This window comes from Lytechinus variegatus, chromosome 6, assembly GCF_018143015.1.
Source record: "Lytechinus variegatus isolate NC3 chromosome 6, Lvar_3.0, whole genome shotgun sequence".
Lineage (NCBI taxonomy): Eukaryota > Metazoa > Echinodermata > Echinoidea > Temnopleuroida > Toxopneustidae > Lytechinus > Lytechinus variegatus.
In genome coordinates this window covers 31,410,997-31,429,384 of record NC_054745.1, presented here as the reverse complement: position 1 = coordinate 31,429,384, position 18,388 = coordinate 31,410,997, and the positions used below count along the sequence as shown (strand labels likewise).

The 18,388-nt window shown below is 36.9% G+C and overlaps 1 protein-coding gene across 1 annotated transcript in view; it reads left to right on the top strand.

Annotated features, from left to right (window-relative positions):
* The first annotated feature begins 10,410 nt into the window (after nucleotides 1-10,410).
* Nucleotides 10,411-18,388, top strand: part of LOC121417366 — a 40,500-nt gene continuing 32,522 nt past the window's right edge. The window contains exons 1-2 of the mRNA XM_041611051.1: nucleotides 10,411-10,509; nucleotides 16,270-16,327. Coding sequence (XP_041466985.1) covers nucleotides 16,292-16,327 — 36 coding nt within the window. The 5' untranslated portion in view covers nucleotides 10,411-10,509; nucleotides 16,270-16,291. The remainder of the gene's footprint in view (nucleotides 10,510-16,269; nucleotides 16,328-18,388) is intronic.

Here is an 18,388-nt window from a genome sequence, read left to right as displayed (position 1 = left end):
TTTCATTGTTGATTTTTTTTTTAAAGATATATATGACTCATGATTTTGTTAAGTTAGTGGAAAAAAAGTGAAAATATGAAGTGTAAAGTATTATATATGATTTGAAATGTTAAATTGAAATGTTATGTTCATGAAATCAGAATAAAAACATTATTCAAAACAAAAAAAAAAGTGTGTGAACCACCACCCATACCAGCAATAAGTCACCACGGAAGGTTTTCTGTAAATAAATGACCACAAAATAAACTGGTCTTAAAGAGAAGAAAAACAGAAACATTACATGTCAGAAAGAATAATTTTTTTTCCAAACTGTTAAACCTTGAACTTTTTAAGGTATTTAAAACATGAGCGAGAATTGATTTTTTTTCTACACTAATGTTTTGCATATTGTTTGGTTGTTTATTCGAGATTTGACAGCGTGCACATTTCATGCTTGATAGAACCCCGGACTTCAACCTTTCTGTCTCCTTAGACTTTGAAGTTCTCACTTAATTTATTCTACATCCAGTAATAAAGAAACTTGTGATGGAAATTGCGACTAGCAATAAAACAAGTTTAATATCATTTTAAATTTTTGACGCGCCTTTTCACGTTCGATACATTTTTCTTTCTTTTTTCTCTGATCGACATACTGTTGGTTCAGAGGTGGGAGTTCAATTAACATGAAGCTTTTTCAGGGCACCGTCTTACAAAGATTTACGATCGATCCAATCAATCGCAACTCTATGGAGTTGATGCGAAAGTTAGTTTGGCAGAAAACGCATTTAAAGAAAAGCTTATCTAAATCCAGCAATAAGTGCACATACAATAAGGAGAGCAAATTGTTTCCCGGCGTCTTCGTTCGATAGTTCAGATTTCAAAGTTTCATCCCGTATCTTTATATTTTCTTGCAGTGAATTATTTACGCGACAGTGGGCATCGTAACAGAGCGGACGGTTCGTGGTAAAATTGCGATATAGCGCACTGTATCTATTCCACGAACCGTCCTCTCTGTTACATATAGAAATATAGAATTTACCTTAATTTCAGACCCGTTTTATTTCAAAGACCGAATGCTGGTTATTTTTTCCGTTATTTTTTTCTTCAACCAGTCGACTGTATGCGCGGGCGATCGAATTATACGGCGATGGTTTTTGGCACAAGTATTCAATCCGTCGGCACTAGTATTTGAAAAATTGCCCTGTCTCTCCATCTGCCCTTCTACCATCCGACTATGGACTAGACGATTTGAGATGAGACCAAACAGGGAATTGATCAAAGCCAGAGACTTACATATATCTAGATCAAATTTTGCAATCTATACCCTTTTGAGATTTTCTATCTATCCTCACTAGGTTGAATACTAGTGCCATTCAGTGTAAAGGGCAATCGCCGCGTAATTCGATACAGTCGACAGATTGATAAAGAAAATACCGACAACAGATTTACCCTGGATATAACAAAGGTATGAAATTAAGATAAATTCCCTATTTCTAAACATTTTTGGGAATATGTCAAACTCTTTGAATCATGCCGGGTTGATAACTAGTGCCCAGACGGTAAAATGTGTTTGTGAATGTCTGTTCAAACCTTGACAAAATAATCATCGTATTTTCATTAAATAAGAAAATAAATACGACACTGCCAGTTGACGAACGTGGTTTTATTTCTACTATTTTCATTGAAGTGAATGCTTATGTCTACTGGAAGATTTTTATTTTTTTTACTTCTTATACATCCACTCTTAAAAATTTCACGTGTCTATATTCAGACGCAACAGACCACTCGACCATGACACGTCCAAATAGGTGTCATGTCACCAGATTAAGACCCGGCCCCTTTGGTGGGAGGATAACCCGTATGGATTGTGTCTCCAAATTCATTAATCTAACGTGGGGCACCCCATCCTTCATTGGATGCACCCCCCCCCCAAAAAAAAAAAATCGACAAAAAACACTGGATAGAGCAAGAAATCGCTCCCTGTTAGTGTTTTTGTAACGTTTCGGTATGGCCCAATATAGGCTACTGTCAATTGTGTAATGGAGTACTTTTCCTGTTGTTGTCTAAAGGTCGTATGTGCAGCAGCATATACTAGGGGTTCTGTTTTAATATGGAAAAAAATGTGTGACCAATGGACTTCGGGTGAATTCTGTTCCAGTTAGAATAATGTGTGCTATATTGGGTGAGCCTGCCCAATTCATTTCGGGTGTTAATGGCAACATTTGTGAAATATCTAGGCACAAACATCGGGAAATGAACAGCAAAGCACATGTCTGACATATTTCTCCGGGAGGGGAGGGGGGGGGGGGGGTTCGTGCATGGCTCAGCTACAGTCACATCTGCAAATTATTTCCAAGACTGATCATGCCATTCAGTTGATGTTTCCAGTGTCACGCCATCGATTTGTACCTGTACAGATGGTGAAACTTTCAATATACAGTCTCTCGATTGACCCCACACTCAGTTTTGGGATTTTTTTTCAAGTGAAGATCTGGATGTACGATTGAACGGAATTGTTCTTCTCCAAAACTAAATTTTGATCATAGTGGGGCTGCTTGAAGGTTTTACACCCCCCTTCCATCTATTGGTGTGAAATATTTCCTTGCAGATTATGCAGACTTGAAAGAGTTATCACGGAAGGCGAACGGATCGTGCCAGAATATCAATGGAGTAACAATTACGGACTGCATACGTCTTCCATGGAAAGGTAAGTGGATTGCATTTTATTTGAAGTAATAATTCACCAGTCATCTGCTGCAGTGTTCGACATGGGTAAAATAATATTTATCTAGACTCTGGTCTTATTTGAAGAAACACTAAACCTAGGTTTAGATCAACATGATCTAGATCTAAATAGGCCCTATAACGAACAAAATATAGAATGTACTTACCAGATCAATTTCTTGCTAAAAAAATCCAATTCCAACAGAGATGAATCCAAAAGCAATAAGGAAAACAGTCCTAGGGGTAGTCTACATTCCAATGAAATGCCAAGTGTTCAACGAAGAATATAAATTGACAACAAACACGAACGCAAAATTCTTACATAGATGGAGCAGTGTCAACGTGTTTAATATAGTTACAATACACTGATGGAATTGATACTGTACGACCCTTTTCTGGTCCACATCCAATTTGTTCGATACAAGATTAATTTTAAGTTAAGACTGTGAGTCCGGTCTACGTCCAAGAAGCATGGCAAACCGATCTATGTTGATTCTGAGTTGTAACATCCGATGCACATTCTACAATAAATTGGGGATGAGCTATAATAGGACTAGATCTAGACGGCAACCTACTGAATTTACAAGAGTTTCCTGAGGCCGATCTCTCTGTTGTCGAACCGGTATTTGGTCCAGGACCCATGCAATGTTGATCTTTGTAGAGGCTGAGCCATAGCATCAGGTTTAGATTCTGGTGGATGAGGCGGTGAACCAGAACCAGGACCAAATCTAGAACTAAATTTAGACCTTGGACTAGAAAGCCTAACCTTCGACTGGAATTTATCCGACAAACAAGCTCACTTGCCTTTTTTGTCCGTCAAGTAGAGAGTATTGACTAGTGTTTATGCTGCTCTCACTTTTATGTCGTGAAACCGTCATGATATGCCTGGCCTCAAATCCTTTCTCATCTAACGTAGTGATAAGTTGTGGCTCTAATGAAATGTTTCGTGTAGGGCCTTGACACGTTAGTTTCAATGCTAAGGCTTTTCATTTTGTTCCCCAATGCATTCTTACCAACATTCTTATGATCATACCATGGCACATTTTGTTGGTCTTGTTCTACTTTTCCTGGTCCTGGATCGCTTCCAAGTTAAACATTTTCTTGAGGCGCATTTGGTTTTGGTCGTTGCCAAAAACGATTCAGATGCGAAACATATTAAACGAATGACTTGGCAGGACAATTTCTTTTTCATCCTTCGTCTTCTACATCCGACCACATTGGCTCCTGGTCTTGAGTTATCATCTTTGTCTCCTTGGTGATTTTTAGTCAGCTTATCCTACGCAAGATTAAATCGACATATATCTTGTAGCTGGAATCTGTAGCAATAGCACAGTCGACTGTCTTTAAATTCTTCATAGTCTGCCTGCCTCTGTTACAGTAACATTAGATTCACAAACACAACATTCTGGAGACCTCTCGAAGAAGAATGGTCCAACGCTCGCGAAGTCATTATTTTTCAAAGGTCGTCCTTACCAATATAGTCTGTGTTGCTGAACACTTTCCTTCAGCTTTCAGTTTATGGAGGACTGCAGCAAACATGTAGTTTGCACGTCTAAATTCAACACTGTTCACAATGTCCATCGCATCTGTTTTAAGCAAGTGTTTTTGAGGACCGTAGCGTATTGTGATCATTGAACTTTTTGGTAACAATGGCCATTTCTTCGACGCACCTCTGCGTAGAATAATCGAATGAACTCGCATAACTCTTGCTCCGGGTCCCGCACCCCCTGCTGTTTATGGCACGCCTAAACTTGTTCCCTACCTTTGAAAGCACCCCCCCCCCCATCTCATGTAATTGCCAAAATCTGTGAACCCCCTTTCACGGGCTTTTCCGGGGGGGGGGGGGCAAAGCCAACAATTTCCCGGTCATATCATGGTATGAACAGGCGTAATGGTGTAATGAGGCGGCGATTTTCAGAAGGCCAGACATTGCGTATCAGGCATAATTTATCTTTAAAAAAAAGTTGCGAGCGAGCAAAAATTTTGAAATTTTTAATATGAAAATCCAATTTTGTGATAGATTTTGACATGATATCCAAAGAATATTATATTTCACTCTCCTCTCTTTCCATTCCTTTTTTTTTGTGGTCTGTGAGCATGATTGTTTGCGGCAGTAGCGTGAATGGTAAAAAAAAAAACGAGAAGCGCAGTATGGTGCATGTGATAAAAAGCTGCTTAATATAAGCCGCGAGCGAAGCGAGCGAGAATAAAAATCACATTTTCATGAGAATTTAACTTTGAGATATTTTTTTTAATTATTTATTCAGTAAATCATATCCTACACTTTTCCTTTGCTTTTCTTTCCTCCTTTTTTTTTCTTGGTTGTAGAACTTTTGGGGACCATTTCCCAACCCTTCGATACTCGTATACACCAGTGCTATGCGGTTGGGGTCCGTCTGGAGCCCCCGGAACTTTTTGATATCAAAGCCACTTAAACCTCGCAGATTGCCGCTATTTTTAATCAAATCGCGGGAAAAATACAGAACTTATAGATTTTACACAACACATTTATTCAACCCAGTTTAATTAAACATTTTGAGGGAGTTAAACATAGCAATGTGGGAAAATTTGTAAAAAGTCGCCAGCGAGCAAAGCGAGCTGGAAAAAATGCCTATTTAAATTAAATTTTAGTTATGTTCAGCAAATAACACATTTCATTGTTTCCATTAAATTTGTAAATGAAAAAAAATGAAAGCTCGATGTCCGAGCCAAAATATGTTTTGTATATTGACTTCAAAATTTGCTCCATATCACCCTGAGCAAGATATGAATCTCATCGAGCAGGTGATTTTGGCGCGAAGCGCAACCAAAAGTTTTATATGGTAACATGAATTTTTTTTTTGCAAGTCTTCCCCTCACATTATTTCATTCACTCTTCTTCCTCATCTTATCCTCCTCTTTTTTTTTCTTCTGTCTACTTTTTTTTGCTCTGCCAATTTTTTGCGGGGGGGGGGGGAGGGGCACGTTGCCCCCAGGCCACCCTCGTGGCTACGCTACTGCTCTTATTCAAATTAATATTTCATCAGGTTATAGAGTAACCCTTTGTTAAAAATGATGCAAAAGAAACGTTATTCATCTTTATTCCGTAACCTGTTGTCGTTTATGATATATGTTTCGTGCTGGTTTTTCTTCGGTGAGAACTTGAGCGCTGGACTATAAACTGCATGAAAACGAGTTTTTTTTAATACTTTGCTCCAATCATCCTGTCTTTGCGTCATTATCAAATCTGTAAGTTTATACTTTTATTTTACTTTGTCGCGACCCATTCTTTCAAGTGTTTTTTTTTTTTATTTACATTATACGATCTGTATTTTTTGTGGCCGAATATAATGACAAAACTATCAAACTACGAAATATACGATATGATAAAGATATCCTGTCTGACTACATATGGTTGATGAGTGATTTGATTTGGTATTTACCCCTTTTTAATAAATATTAATTATGATTTTCCATTTATTATTATGTAAGTCTAGCATTTAATGCCAATACAGTATAGGCATATCTAGCTTTCTATCTAATATTGTGGGATATTACCCAGGTAAAACCCCCATGCTGCTAAAGGCGTTTGGTGCATGCTAGGAATTAATCCCACCGGGTTGGGTGCACCAGAATGAGGATCGATTTCTTGGTGAATATAATTACTCCATGGCTGAGACTCGGACCCACGACACTCCTGTTAAAAGAAGTGTTTATCAATTTATATCATCAACAAAACTCACAGCAAAGTGGAAAATTACGTGATGAGCGGACTAATTGTCGCAGGGGCGGGTTAGCCCTGCTCTTCCGTTTCATAATACTATTAATAAAGATTGGTGAAAGTTTTTAGCAAAATCCATCGAATATTAAGATTTTATTATAGTTTTTATTTGTTTATTTTTTCCTTCATATGCGGGCAGTTTTATCATATTTTCTCATGTTTTGCTATTGTGTAGTACAAAAAAGAATTAATCAAATTGTCCTATCTTCGAAAAGATTATTTTTTATTGCACTTTGAATCTACCAAAGAGACAATTTTTTTCAAATCCGCTTCTTAACGAACTTGAATTTAGTCATCATGAGCCATTATTGGACAGTTGTCCGCATATGATGTCACAAATAATACTAATAAACAAAAACTTTATCTTTGATGGATTTTCCTCAAACCCTCAAAAATATATTTTTCATATACTTTTTTTTTTGAATTTTCTTCAGGGCGAACTTCCCCCTTTAACTACCTGTGGAGACTAGCTCCGTTGAAAGAAAAAAAATAAGCCCATTCATATTTCACCAATTCAATGAATCTTCATCGCGACAGATAGGAATTGCATGTTACGCGGGACAAAGGAGGAGCAGAGATGCGAGACGTGCGCTCCAACTTAATATCGATGTTTTTTTTTACATACACTTAATCTCATTGCCACCAGATTAGCATGCATACAACATTGCACATTATATCTCATTTAGTTTTAATATTGTTACATACCGTCCCGTATTCTGAAGTCGGGTTTAATTTAAACTTTTGACTTAGGTTGTGGTTTAACTATGGAAAGCCAATTATGACACAAATCTCTAAAAGAAGGTTCAATGTATCAGTTCATTTGGACTCCCAAAACATCATTAACTGCCTGGGAAGGATAAGTATGCCAGTTGTCTTCACCATTAAAGAATTAGTAAAGAGCACAGTTAACATGAGAAGCATTCACTGTAAACACAAATTTGAACCGTTTGGTCTCCCATTATTTTTAGCTCAGACTCAGACCATGGTCTAAGTTAAACCCAACTTCAGAATACGGACCATTGTGTTATATTCCTTCCCTTTCTCTCTCTTTTCCAACACCCCCCCCCCCCCCCTCTCTCTCTCTCTCTCTCTCTCTCTCTCTTAGCCCGTATTCCGAAGTCGGGTTTAACTTAAAATCAGGTTTAAAGTTGTGGTTTAAGTATGAATAGCCAATAGTTACATACATGGGTGTCGATCACGGGGGGGATGGGGGGGATATATCCCCCCCAATATTTCAAGTGGGGGGGATGGCCTGTATTATCATCCCCCCCAATAATTTAGGGTAGAAAAATTATAATAATGATGATGAAAAAATGAAAAGTTTGATCATGATGATTATAGTATGCCATCAATCAGTTTGTTTCCCTCGCAATTTGTGTATATTGTTATTAAATAAAAACAATCTTTTTCAGGACTATTAAACAGATGGGTGGAGGTTCAAGATGAAAAAGAATGAAATGTTTATGTATCTGATATTTTTTAACACATGACATATAAGGACCCGAACGAAAATCAACTTTTGTTGATTGGGTGTTCCATCCCACCAGTGGTGAATAAATTAATTTAAATAAATCATTAACTCAAAAGGGTGGAAAAATAAACGGGAGTAAAAGGGTGGCAAGATAAATAAAGGAATGACGGTAAGCCCGATGGCGCACGAGAAGCCACACAGGTTGTACTTTGTGCTAGTCTTAATTTTATCATCATGCATTAAGAAGAATAAAGATATTGCCAGTCAGGTTAGATTTAAGAGAGAAGTTGTATACAAAGAGGCGTCGATCCTGGGTGGGGGGGGGGCAGGGGGCGATCGCCCCACCAATGAAAATATTGGGGGGCAAACATATCGTTTTGCCCCCCCAATAATTCCGCATGTGCAACTAAAAAATAAAATAAGATTGTAATGCTACACTGAAATCATCAAGCGAGATCGAGATACCAACTCGATCTTGATTTAAAATCATGCTCAAAATGTCTGCTTTTTAGATTGGAATATAAAAATTTTCAGCTCGCGCTTTGCGCTCGCATCATGTACCAAAACCCATACTTTTCATGATTATATAGGTGAATATAATGTCCCGTTTTCGATTCTAAACCTCAAAAGAACTTTGATTTTGCAATAATCTTTTGTTGGATATATATCTTCCATTAAAATGTCCTTTTTTCCAGATCAAAATATCAAAATTTTCAGCTCGCGCTCACATCTATAATTGTTCTTCTAGATACCCATCTTAATCATTGGTACCAAAAATGCTTAGAATATCAAGCTTTCAGGTCAGAATATAAAGAAATTTCAGCTCGCTCTCTAGTAAGATACATGTATCGACCCTCCCCATGAGTTACTACGAACAAACCTAAACAGGTACATTTTTCCTGTTTTCATGACATACTAAAAAAATTAGCTCGCGCTTCGCGCTCGCATTGTTGGTGAAGGTAAGATATGTGTCTCTTTCTCATGAGTTATATATATATATATATATATATATATATATATTGTGATCGAGCACCTTTGGAACGTTGATTCGTAATTTTGCCAATGGATCGACGCCCCTGTGTATACATCATGCTCAATAAACAGATCACTATGTACATGGTCCAGTCAATTTTTGTCATTTTTTCTCGGTATGACTTTATAATAGGCTTACTTGTAACACAAATTGAATAAAAAAAAATTATAGTAAGTATAGTACACTACAACAATGAAGGAATTTCCAAGAACACCATGCATATCAACCACTCCCAAATGTCCTAACTTGTTATTTTAGTGGGGGTAATGTTGAAATATCCCCATCCACAAGAACATTTGTGTCAATCATCCCCCCCAACCAAGAATACCGATCGACACCCATGGTTACATAAATCACTAACGGTAGAGATATTGACTGAATTGGCTCTCAAATCATTCATGATTCTGTAGGAAGTGTAAATAAATAATTGTCTTCAGATCGATAAATCAGGAAAGAGCTCAGTAAACATAAGAATCATTAAACGTAATACGATTTTTGACACTTTTGACTTGCTATATATTTAGCACAGAGTTAGACCATGGTCTAAGTTACACCTGACTGAATTCAGAATACGGGCCTTAGAGACTTTATTTCCTCTTTCTACGTCATTTCCTGTAGTACTATACCCTGAGCTGTGCTCAACAGTTGGGGAATTCCACCAAAATTTAAATGCACTCCTTCATGTTGAGTGTGGAATGCAGACAACAATACTATAATATTCGCCGAGCCCAGAGAAACAAACTTTAGTTAATGCAATATTTGATCACCTGACTTCACAATATAAATAGCTAAAACATGGCAGACCTTGAACTTGAACAATAGTCGTTAGGGGTGTTGGTACAAGATGCGAAAGGTGTTAAATGGTGTAAAGTTGCACTTGAAAGATACAAACGATCAACTTACAAACTAGAGCAAACATGTGAGTTTTGCCTCCCTTAATGAAACTTGTTAGTGTTTCATTAAGGCTGCGAACTATAGTCTTGAACATTTTCATTTTTAGTGTTTATAGTCCGGCAGCCCAATAAAATTTATTCAACCGAAAGCCGGACAAGCAAATATCTGGATGTCACGGACCATGAAATTTACAAAAATGCATTGCTGCCGGGTTTTATCTGTGGACTTCCCGCCGAAATGGCTATGACGTCATTGCAAAGAGGCCCCACCCTACACGCTGCAAGCATTTCATTTAATTCAAACAAGGGTATTCATTTTCATTCTATCATTTATAGGTTTTATTTCCTCAAATCCGTAACGTTAGAAAACTTCAATAAAATGGCTTGATTTTGCAGCTCAGTTTTTAGCAAAAATGTGATAAACATGAAATGATTAACAAGCATCAATACGTGACATGAATGGAATACGAATTTCATTCATAATTGTTCAGCCGTGAGTATTCTTTGTTATCTTTTTATTATCGTTCACATGCAGTTTTCCCTTAACGAGTGGGAGTACAAGGCGATGTTGAAAAGTCATCATACTAGCCCGTTAGCTCTACATTGACTAGTAATTACATTCATAGGTCGTCCCATCACGTTTACTTCTGTAAGTTATTAATATTTCCTATTATATATCCCTTACTTAAGATTGTTGCATTGAGAGTGTACACAAGGAGAAAAAGAATAGTTTTACTAAGAACAACCTGTGCCATGAAATAGTTCATTTTCTTTGCTGACGTCACGCATAGTCCATTTTTCCCCTAGGAAAAAAATGAACTGTGCGGGTTTTTTTACGTCGCGATTCGCGAGCTGTGCGGCGCGATGCGGGCAGAGCGCTGCGCAACCAAAATGGTACTCTCCACTGCATGCCACGGGAAACTTTCGGTGAGCTGCACCCATTCTCGGAACAGGCTCTATTCGCACTCAGGAACATCACATAGTACTATTCTCCCTCGGCCCGATGGCCCTCGTGAGAATAACACTATGTGATGTTCTTTTGATGCGAATAGGTTTAGCCAGATCCTCGAGTACGTGTCATTGTATATTTCTATACCATCCTTCTGGCAAGTAACGGTGTCCCCGGGGGTGGGGGGCCACTTACATTGACGAGTGGATACCATGCGCGACCAAAAAACACGTAAAAAGGATGTATTTTTCACGATAGGGCACGTTACGTACGTAATGTGATAAGGGTGTCAAAAACACAAAATAATGAAAAAAGGGCTCTATTTCGCTAGGAAAATTACGTGTTTAGGGTCGAATTTGCGGGGATGATAAAACAAAATTAAATGTTTTATAAAGGATGTCCTTTTTGCCCCAACACTACGTGTTTAGAGTCCGATTTGCGCGAGGTGTAGAAGGTGGGGTCGTACTAAACCAAATAAGGTAAAGCCGACGACCGAAGGACCCGTAACAATAAAACATTCCTGTACTTGTTTAGGGTTCATTTCATGGAATATTTGCCAAGAGTATCGTTTTGTTTCCAAGACTTGTTAAGGGTAGGGTTTCACACGCCAATACTTGTTCAGGGGTGCATTTTTAGAATATGGAAATTACGTGTTTAGGGTGCTTTTCGAGACCCCATGGTCGCGCATGGTATCCACTCGTGAATGGAAGTGGCCCCCCGGGACGATGTCACAACTGTCAACTGTGTTCACATAATGGATTGATTATTATGGCATATGAACATCAAAATTGACTTGAATTTTACCAGGACCGGCAAGTACAACACACCGGGTAAACACCCTACTCTTTGACGAAAAGTGTATTGGTTTGAACGTGCATAGGTTGTGACTCTCCTATACACGGGACCAACATTTGCGTCCTTTCCGATGGACGGAGTGTTTTCCTAACTGCATTCACACCTGCACTGAATACAGTGGTGAGGCATGCTATTAAACACACAACGCTATAGCATCAGATTTTTTGTTCGACGCGTTTCGGCATGAGCGGGACTCGAACCCCTCACATTGAGATCTACGAACTTATCCGAAACACGTGCTCTAACCGACTGAGCTACGCTGCCTCCCCGATGTGAAACTGTGTCCTTTCCATTTGCATGTAACTGACTCGTTCTTATAACTATTTTGTGAAAAATGAGCAAAACTTTAAAATGTCCTAACTTTATTATTTTACTTCCGATTTTGAGGACATTTTTGGGGCTTAACCCAGGGTTTATAATCTGCCCTTTGAAATATGATATACAAATGTACCAGGCTGTACGTAAGTATTGCGGGAAAGTGTTCTAACTCATCAAAAGTAGGATACATTTTGCCATTACAACCGAGGATAAGGAATTTACTCTCTAGCTACTTTCGAAATAAGTCCAGGGCCTCTTTGCATAAAAATTTAGCACTATGGTAACTTTCGTGAAATCCTTGATTCTGATTGTCAGGCCATTTGAGAATCCAATCATTCATTATGAAAAATACGAGACATTTGGCTTCCTTCCGTCGTACGTACGGGCGTACGTCGATATAACACATGATATTTTTTATGAAAATATGCACCCTCTTTCTTAAAAGTTGATGGAGAGGGGGAAAAATTAATCGTATCAAGTCGGGGTATTCAGTAATGAGTACAGGAGAAACTATATTTCACTGATTTTTATGATTTATCCCATTTGATTAACTCATCTATTTGTGTTTTGGGGCTAATCTTTCCCTTACGCATTGCTTTTTGGCAGAAGTTCTATGGAAAATGCACCTTTTTTCACACAAACTTTGAGACACTCTGTATTCATTCCCCCATTGCTCGAGAATGAACGGGCAGTTAACAACGGGGTGAAAGATTTATTGAAGAATGGAGTGTATATTTCATGAAAATGAAAGCCATTTCCCCATTGGATGTTATCTTCAATACGTGTTTTTTAGATGAAGTTAGTTGTCGAATAGGCTCTCCTGGCATTTGAGGTCTCTATCGGTGACGTCACTCAGGATCGTCATGCCTGAACCATCGGCCGGGCAGGGGTCGCAATGGTAGTATGATTTATGCATAATGCACTCGATATATACAATAATCTTGTCCTCCCGTTCAAATGAATGTGAAACTCATATAATTTTCATCAGAGCATTCAACAGGAGTACTGTAGTACACATTTCTTTGTTATAAGTGAATTAAAGTCCCTCCAGTGAGTTTGATCACCCCTATTGTGAAAATGTATCACCCCTAAGTTGTAACACAGTCAGCTGTTTGCACTCAGGGTCACTCCGTGACCTGTGTGTGCGTTCAAGAGTTGTACACGATTTTCTGTCTCATTTAGGCAGAAATCTTTCATAATGAGTTTCTTAACTGACTGTGAATATTTATTCATTTATTTTCTAACAGTAAATTTAAGCACTCATTTAATACACGTAATAAGAATAACGCTATCTTGCCACATTGTCGTATATATCCCACTCGGCGTTACTCCATCATCTTTAAATGTACTAAGTTATGGAATGCTCTTACATCTGAAATTAAAAAAAATATACATTCACAATATGCTTTCAAATCTATATAGAAAAAATATTTTATCTGCATATTGATTTTACAAAACCTACACAAACATTTTTTTAATATGTGTGTGTGTTTTTTGTGTGTGTGTCTGTTGTTTGTAGTCTGGTTGTAGTTGACCTATTGTAGATTTGATTGTTCTTTTAGGTTCTTGATTTACCATGACAAAATGTATATTTTGTATGTAAGTGGATCATTGTTTAGCAAGCCATGTGCTTTTGTTGTGATACCCATACACATTTTGTTGTATATATCTGCTTTGCATTTTATGAATTATTAATAAATTGAATTGAAATTGAATACTGACTGAAATGTTTTTTTTTTCTTTCATCATTAACCGTAAAACGACTGGTCTATTTCGACGCCTTAGAAGACTGGCATAAGGCATGTCATAATCTACAATACAGTAAAACCTAATTCTGTGAAAAAAAATCTCAGTGCTCATTAATTATGCTAATTTATGCATATAATTACAACAATTCTCTCATTAAGTAATTAATGCCCCTGGAATGCTAATTTTGTATTCACAGACTCTATATAGTATTCTTATCAAATGAACCTTAGAAAAAAATAAATATCAAAATTATTTTCTTCCGTTTTTCATTGTTTTCCATTTTCTTTTTTTAAAGAAATCATCTGGGTCCTTCTGACCATAAATTGAGTTCAATTCTTAAAAGGAAAAAATAATGACAACTTCATGATTTTTTTTGCTAAATGCACAATTTGCATTGGATTTAAACACACGAATCCACTTTGCAGACGAGACGATGATTTAACAAACCACACGAGTTTACGCAGAGATATATAACGCAGAATTAAAAGTTAAATGTAAAACAAAGTGAAATATAATAATCTTTGTAATTTTACTAACGAACTATAGTGTTTTAACGTTGATTGCAGTGCATCTATCGAATGAAATAGTGTTCATGTTTGTAAATCAACTGCGATTTTCATGCTAAATGAATGTCAAAATGGTGTTAATCTTTTTATAATTTTTCTTTACAGGAATACATTTTTTTTCTTCAATTTTTGCAGCCAATCGCATTTTAACAGTTCATATTGTTTGTGAGTTCCAGCTACCAGTAACAATTATTGTTTTTAATCAATAGTTTTGGAGTCAAACCTAAGTCCCCCTCAGTAATTGAAAGAGTAGACTCTAGACCACGGCACCTCCTCTGAATATGAGTTTCATTTTCCATTTCTCATTAATACTTTTTTCCAAATTATTACTATTTTTTCATTTTTTCATATATACATGTATATCTAAATATATATATTTTTTTTTTTTGGGGGGGGGTGAGCTTTCCATTATGTTACCACAGAGTTTAGAACATAGCTAAAGTTAAATCGGACTTCAAAATACGGGCCATTTATTTGTATTTTTTTATCTTAATATATTTTTATAAGTATAAAAAGCAATAGGGGTAAGAAATGACATATCGAAGGTACGGATGAGATGGGGAAGGCCCAAAGAAAATATAGAGAGCCAGAGCAAAAAGAAGATGGCACATGACATATACTTTTACACTATAATATAATCCTATACAATATAATATAGTCTATGTAACAATACCTATCAATTCCAAACTGCACGGATCCAGGTTTAACAAAACCAGATAGACCGTGGTAAGGTACCGACCGAACTCAGGACCTGCTTTCAAATCAACCCCCAAAAGGTTTCAAATTGAACTGAAAAATATAACTCCTGATAAATCCAAGTCCTGGCCATTCCCTATATAACCGTGGTCTTCATGAGCTGTCCTGAGTCCATGTGTAGTTTCTATAGAAACAAGGTACGAAAAAGGAGAAGAAAAACAATCGCGTACAAAAGTCCTAAACATTGTTACTTATGCATAAAGTGGATGTATTTATGCCTTTAATATGACGATGTAAACTAATATTTTGTGGTTGAGTTTTTTAACGTATTTTGAGGGTTGATTCCACAGGAAACGCACCATGATTTGAGCTCTCTTTCTAGCTTGGGTGCGTGCCTGTGGAACTATGATTACACGATTCAATGCATATCTAGTATGATGGGAACGGACAGAACTAAATCTCAAAAACAAAGCTAAGAGATACGCTACCTGGGTCATGGCCCTGAATGCGTAGAATTAAACATAGTTGTGCACATTCAAGTGGTACCAAATTGAATCTTGCACTCAAACACTAGTGCAGTAGGTGTAATAAAATCATCCTGTAATACCAGTCGAACCATTGGATTATGATGTTTGATAAAAGTGTCCTTTGAGTTTTGGTTAAGGTTGGTTCAGGCATTGCAACAGTGTCAGAAAAGCTGTAAAATTAAATGCATTTGCCAATAGTTTAGCACTCGAAACTGTCATGTATTTCCGTAATCTAGCAAAAGGTGCAACTATAGACGCAACTTTTTTTCTGGGTTCATTTACGTGAGTTCGCAAAGTGAACAAATGAACACCGAGATATTTGAAAGTCGACTCGACGCACTTTCAATTACAACACAATTCCTTAGTCTTTGTTGGGTTAAAAAAACACATTCTGGGAATTCGTTTAATCGAGTACCAAATGATTGTGCATTAGCCAACGATTCACATTATTTAGATTTTTTAGTATGTGTACCACTACATATGAGAGCTGCATCATCTGCGTACGATACGATTTCAAACCTATAAATAATATTAGTATTATCGTTCACCATAATCGAGAATAAGAGGGGCCCCAAGATAGACCCTTCGGGCACCCCACTGCAAACTTCTGTTGTTTCAGATGATACCCCAATTACAAAAGTTCGTTGAGTTTGGCCTTTCAGTCATGCACTGAATCATTTTTCGCCTATATTTAGTCCTATATGTTTAACCCCTGTAATGCTTTTTCATTCTCATGTTTTATCCTAAAGTGGTAGAATACGATTGGTCGCCATGCAGCCTGTTACAATAGTGGAAAATAATCCTCAGGTGAGTGCTATTTTACATGTATTCGATATCAATTACACCCCCACAATATATATATATATATATATATATATATGTATATATATATATATATATATATATATATATATATATAATGAATATTTCAAAATTATTCATGCGTACATGTATTTTATGTAGTTATTTGTAGTATCAATAAAACACAAATCATGAAATACACTCAGCTAGAAAATGTATCATTAAAGTAAAAGAAGTTCCTGCAGCAGAGTCTCGAGAACACCTGTAATCTTACCAGATTGCTTAATCTTACATTATATCATGTAAAATTACAGGAAATTGGTATTTGGTGTATAGAACATTAAAGATTTCCTCCAATCAAACACCCTTTTCCCCTTTTTAAACAGACCTGTTCTGTTAAATTGCAGAAAGAAAATCACGTTTTATGAATTTACAGAATGATTCTGTTATTGCTTTTTGCAAATATTTTTTTCTGTAAAAAAAGGGTTTTTTTACTGTGTAAGATGTAATATCAATAATAAATAGAACATAAAATGAGTGTAACATCAATAATGCAAAAAAGAAAATCATATTATTTAACGTAATTTTTACACACAATGTAAGAAAATTTGTATCAAAACATGATGTAAAATTTAAATAATTGCCAATAACACTCAAAACATCAAAGAAACGTATTAATATTACACAAAACAAAGTAAAATGCGATATCAATGAAACATAGAATAATATTCATCATATCCTCTTATGAATATTCATGAGAATCCCCTCTCTAGATAAACGATGGGTCAGTTCGTGATCATGTGACAAAGTATACTTTCAATAGGAAAACGCATCGCTCCAAATAGCTCCGTATAGTTTTCTTTAAGCTCCGTTCATTTTTCGATATCCTCTCATGGGGGAACTGGACATTCTCATGATATTATGTTCTCTGACTCAACGTTGAACTTTACATGGTCCCTGATTTCACCAGATCCGTACCGTTAATCCGCAGCAAAAATAATAATAAAAAACTCTCTCTCAAATTACCAACAATCTGAAAAGTCAGTGTGGAATTAGGTCTACATTGTCATGTAGAAAAGGAAATTCCCTGACGGCCATCCATACAGGATTAGTAAATTGTCAATAAGCATACCTAACAAGGTGAGTCAAGATCCGATCCTGTAGAGTCTATACTAAAAACTAAAAATTTGACGTGTCCAAAGGGGACACATGCAGATTCCCCCGCTTAACGCGATCATAATTTCATTCAATATGATTTAACTTAATATCGTGCAGAAACCAATATGCATATATATATATGTGTGTGTGTAAAGCTTTACATGTACAACAGCTTTTGGCAACTCGTTTTTTTTTTTAAATATTGTAAAGAAATGGATGAAGAGAACAATGGTAGGCGTAGCTTAAATCAAGGTTCCCCAGAGCTATCTACCCTTTGGAAAAATTGGTGATGCCGAAAAAATGTCTCTGCCGGGAATCGAACCCGGGCCCCCAGCTTTGAACGCCGGTGCCTTAACCACTAGACCACAGAGACGGGTTAATGGTTTGGACGGTCAATCGGATCTGGCCCGCCCTAACCATTAACCCGTCTCTGTGGTCTAGTTGAACTTCCCGTAAGTAAGTATCATTTCGATGTAGAATGTGCTTCAAATTTGAATATTAGTACAGCGATTTGACATGAGAAGGCCGTCCATGAGAGTCCAGAAAAAATAAGATATTCCAACCAAAAGATTATCAATTTGGTGCAGACGATGTATCTTTGATTTTAAAAATGTTACCCTTTCCATTATTTTAATTTTCTGAGAACCTTTCTTAGTTAATCTATGTAGGGCTTATACATGCGGGGGCTTTTTTTATACTTGTTGTGGCATGGGGATTCAAGACAATTTTTATCTATACCATTATGACCTCTGCCATTTTTACCTCTGCCATTATTACCTCTGTCATTACTACCTCTGCCATTTTTACCTCTGCCATTTTTACCTCTGCCATTTTTACCTCTGCCATTATTACCTTTGCCATTTTTACCTCTGCCATTTTACCACTGTCATTATTACCTCTGCCATTTTT